The sequence below is a fragment of the Acomys minous genome (assembly GCF_964271855.1).
Source record: "Acomys minous genome assembly, chromosome: 7".
Classification (NCBI taxonomy): Eukaryota; Metazoa; Chordata; class Mammalia; order Rodentia; family Muridae; genus Acomys; species Acomys minous.
Window position 1 is genome coordinate 118,598,748 of NC_140488.1, and position 3,416 is coordinate 118,602,163.

A 3,416-nucleotide genomic window follows, 5' to 3' on the forward strand; every position below is an offset into this window, starting at 1 on the left:
CACCATGTAACCACTCAGAGGTCATATAAGCCACATAGAAAATAAATTACAGAATATTATTGCAGGTGATTGGCTGGTGCTGTCCTCCTCCACAGGCTGAAAGTGTACAAGCAGCTCTTTTTGTTGTGCCCCCAGTGCCAGGAATGGAGCAAGGTCTTGCTCAATGAACATCAGCACACCTAAGCACAAGCCAGAGAAGACATGCAAGGTGAAGTGACCTTCATGAGACAGAAGAGTGGGCAGGGAACAAGATGGAGACTTAGATTTATCAATAGGTGAGTTAAGAAGCACCACGGATACAGCAGGACACATAAAGTCAGAGGGTGTTTCTCCAAGACCTCTGAAGATGGCAGGTCTAAGACCTGCCACACTAATCTGGTGACTCTTATACCCTTCTGGAAGGTGGGAGTAGAGCTAGCAAAGCAGCAATAAATCTCTAGCACATGCTAAGCAAGAGGCTGGACAGAATTCCCACAAAGTCTCTCTATGATCTCAAATCACCCAGCAGGGATTTTCTCCAATTCCCAAGTATACTACAGAGGTCTAGGAGCAGAGGAGACGCTCTTGACCGAGCAGCACACATGCACAGAAGATTGTCTGCCAGACATAAATTTTCCTTCTTTTCTAGGCCTTCATGTATATCTCCAAACACCTTTCAAAAGAAGAGTGGGCAAAGCTGAGCGATTCAGAGAAACTCACCTATGTGGGTATGAAAAGAAACTACACCACTATGACTAATTTAGGTAAGAGTAACTTGTGGGTTCAGACAAGCCTGAGTGTCCTCCAGTTCCTCTCTATGCTGTGGCTCCTTCTCAGCCTCTGCTGTATTCTTTACTTTCCTTTTTCTTTCTTTCTTTCTACCTTCCTTTCTTTCTTTCCTTCACAAGAAACATCAGGTCAACTGCTGAGCATCTTGCCCTTTTTTCTCCTGTGCAGGGATCAGAACAGAGGCAAGCCACCACAGCACTCATCCCTGTAGCCTGCACTTTTCTCTAATTCAGGCCTTTGTTCTAGTGGAGAGTATTGTTGGCCTTTCCTCCCAGTGCCGGCCCCTTGCATTCCTCATCTCAGCTATCTGATAAGGAAGAAACATTTTGCTTCTGCCTAGGCCACAGAGCACATCTCCCAGATTTCATGGATTCAGAAGAGAAGGCCACAAATGCTGGGCTCAGTGATTCTGATGAAAGTTGTCACCATGAGCCACACGGTGAGTAGGCAAGGAGGGATTGTGTACATGAAAACTTTTAGGTCGATTTGCCAGGAAGGGTCACAGACAAATCTTTCATCCCTCAGGTCCGTGCTGAGGGAAGAGTGATGTGTAAAAGGTACATATGTGGGGACCACATGAAGTTTTAAAACATGCAAAAGGGGAATGTATATTTTCTTTGGCAGAAAGTAAATGGTAAATGTTTCGATGCTTGAGTGGAACTGGAAGGAAGGTGAGATTGGCGAGAGCTGACTGGAGAGCTTCATTTGTGCGTGGTTTGTTTAAAGGCATCAGAGAGCCATGAAGAGCTTTGAGGGATAAGATGGAGCTCCAATGGGACCCAGTGTGATTCTCCATCCGTATCTGTATGGTAGAAATACTTCTTTTTTAAAGCTATGTATTTCCTGATGTGGACTGTTCCTGAATCACAGTCTAAGTATAGTTTTAAACAATAAACCTATCTAAACTTTCAGAGTCAGTCTCATGACAGTGTATACTCAAAGCTAATAAAGACAAGTATTTCCCATTGTTATGTCAAAATATATTAAGGAAACGCTTTTTACTCCCAACTGGATTTTATGTGGTACATTCATCCTGTAAAGGGCTTGTCTGTGTATGTGTTCAGAAGCACAGAGCATATCATTTGGAAACATCTTGCCTCACTAGGTGTAAGGACTTCAGGCAAGCAGATCATGCTTAGCTGAGAATAGTATTACGTTGCTTTCCTACTCTACATGAACACACACTGACACGTAAATGAATAAATACATTTCTCACTGGCAAGGTAAAAGATAGAATATCGGTGAAAGGGGAAACAGAGACAATATCACAGAATTTAAAAAATGGGGCCTCATGCTACAGCTCCCAGCTGCCCTCAAACTTAGGGCAGACCCCTTCACTTAGCTTCCCAAATGCTGGGATCTCAGGCTTGAGCCACCATTTGAGCCTCAATTGCATAGACCCTGTGTATTTGATTATCACACATAACCATCAACAATGTGGCCAAATGTGTTCCCTAGCTCTGCTGTTCTGGATTCTCAGCTCTCAAAACAGTAAAAGAAAAGTGTTGCCAGCAAACCTGTGACTCTGAAGTTAATCAAGCCAGATTGCACAGACTCCCACACTAAATATAATAGATTCACAAATGTGGAGCTTGATATCTGCAAGGTGGTTTTGTTGTTTCTGCTTTGTTGTTTCTGTTTTTACATTAAAGAGTTCCTTTATGCTGGGAAAATCCCAACGGTACTAAGCTGAACCTCATATGTTCTGTCTCACATAGTAACCTAATAAAGTGCCTCACTTTAACTGGTTTTTGGTCCAAATTGACTGAGATCCTTCTGTCTCATTCTGTTTGTGCCAGAAGATGCTGAAAACAAGTAATAGAAAAAAGCCCATGGGCACATGTGCAGTGCAAGCCCTATACTTTTCTTACAAAACAAGATCCCACAGATCTTCCTGTCATCCAGCCCTCATGTACTAACCGTTCCCTACCTCAGGAGTCAGTGGAAGGCAAGTGAGCATCTGGAGCCACAGATTAAGGGAAAGGAAGACGCCAGTGATATATGAAGAGATCAGTGACCCAGAAGAAGAAGAAGAGGATGAAGAAGAGGAAGAAGATGAGGAAGATGAAGAAGAGTGAGACAGTAAGTGACTCTTTGACACATTTTGCACACCCTGGATCTACACCCTTCTCATATGATATTGGATCCCACATGGTCACTTGAACCTGCCAATCATCCTCTTACACTCCTCTGGGGTAACGACTGAATGCAATATCCTATGCGTCCTCAAATCCCTGTCAATTATGTTTGGAATCTTTCATACTCAGGATGCTGTGGGCTTCCAAATGCCAGGTCACCTCTTAATGTGCAGGCCACGCCTTCCTCCTACCCAGGAATTCTGAAGCCAAGTGAGGTAGTTACTGTGTTCTGAGCAGAGGCTTTGCTTGGGCAGCAGAGACCCCAAGGTTGTGCAGAAGGGGAGCATGCATGCTCTGCTGTAAAGGAGCGGGAGTTACACACTGAGTAGGCAGTGGCATCTCACTGACACTTGCTCTTCTTTTTTCTTCTCTTGTCCCAGACCCGAAAGATAATCCCGGGAGATGAAGAAGAACATGATGGCACCACTGTAAAATCCTAAGCATCAGAAAGAAAACTTCTCAGCAGGGAAAATTATGTGTCATTGTACTTTCTATATGCCAAGAACTGTG

At 43.9% G+C, this 3,416-nt stretch overlaps 1 protein-coding gene across 1 annotated transcript; it reads left to right on the forward strand.

The window, feature by feature from the left end:
* Positions 1 to 243: 243 nt before the first annotated feature.
* On the forward strand, positions 244 to 3,416 carry LOC311602395 (protein SSXA1-like). The gene is made up of 5 exons (XM_084790377.1): positions 244 to 275; positions 629 to 707; positions 1,109 to 1,207; positions 2,704 to 2,850; positions 3,287 to 3,416. Exons 2-4 carry the CDS (start codon positions 635 to 637, stop codon positions 2,844 to 2,846), a joined length of 315 nt encoding a protein of 104 aa, XP_084646503.1. The 5' UTR covers positions 244 to 275; positions 629 to 634; the 3' UTR covers positions 2,847 to 2,850; positions 3,287 to 3,416.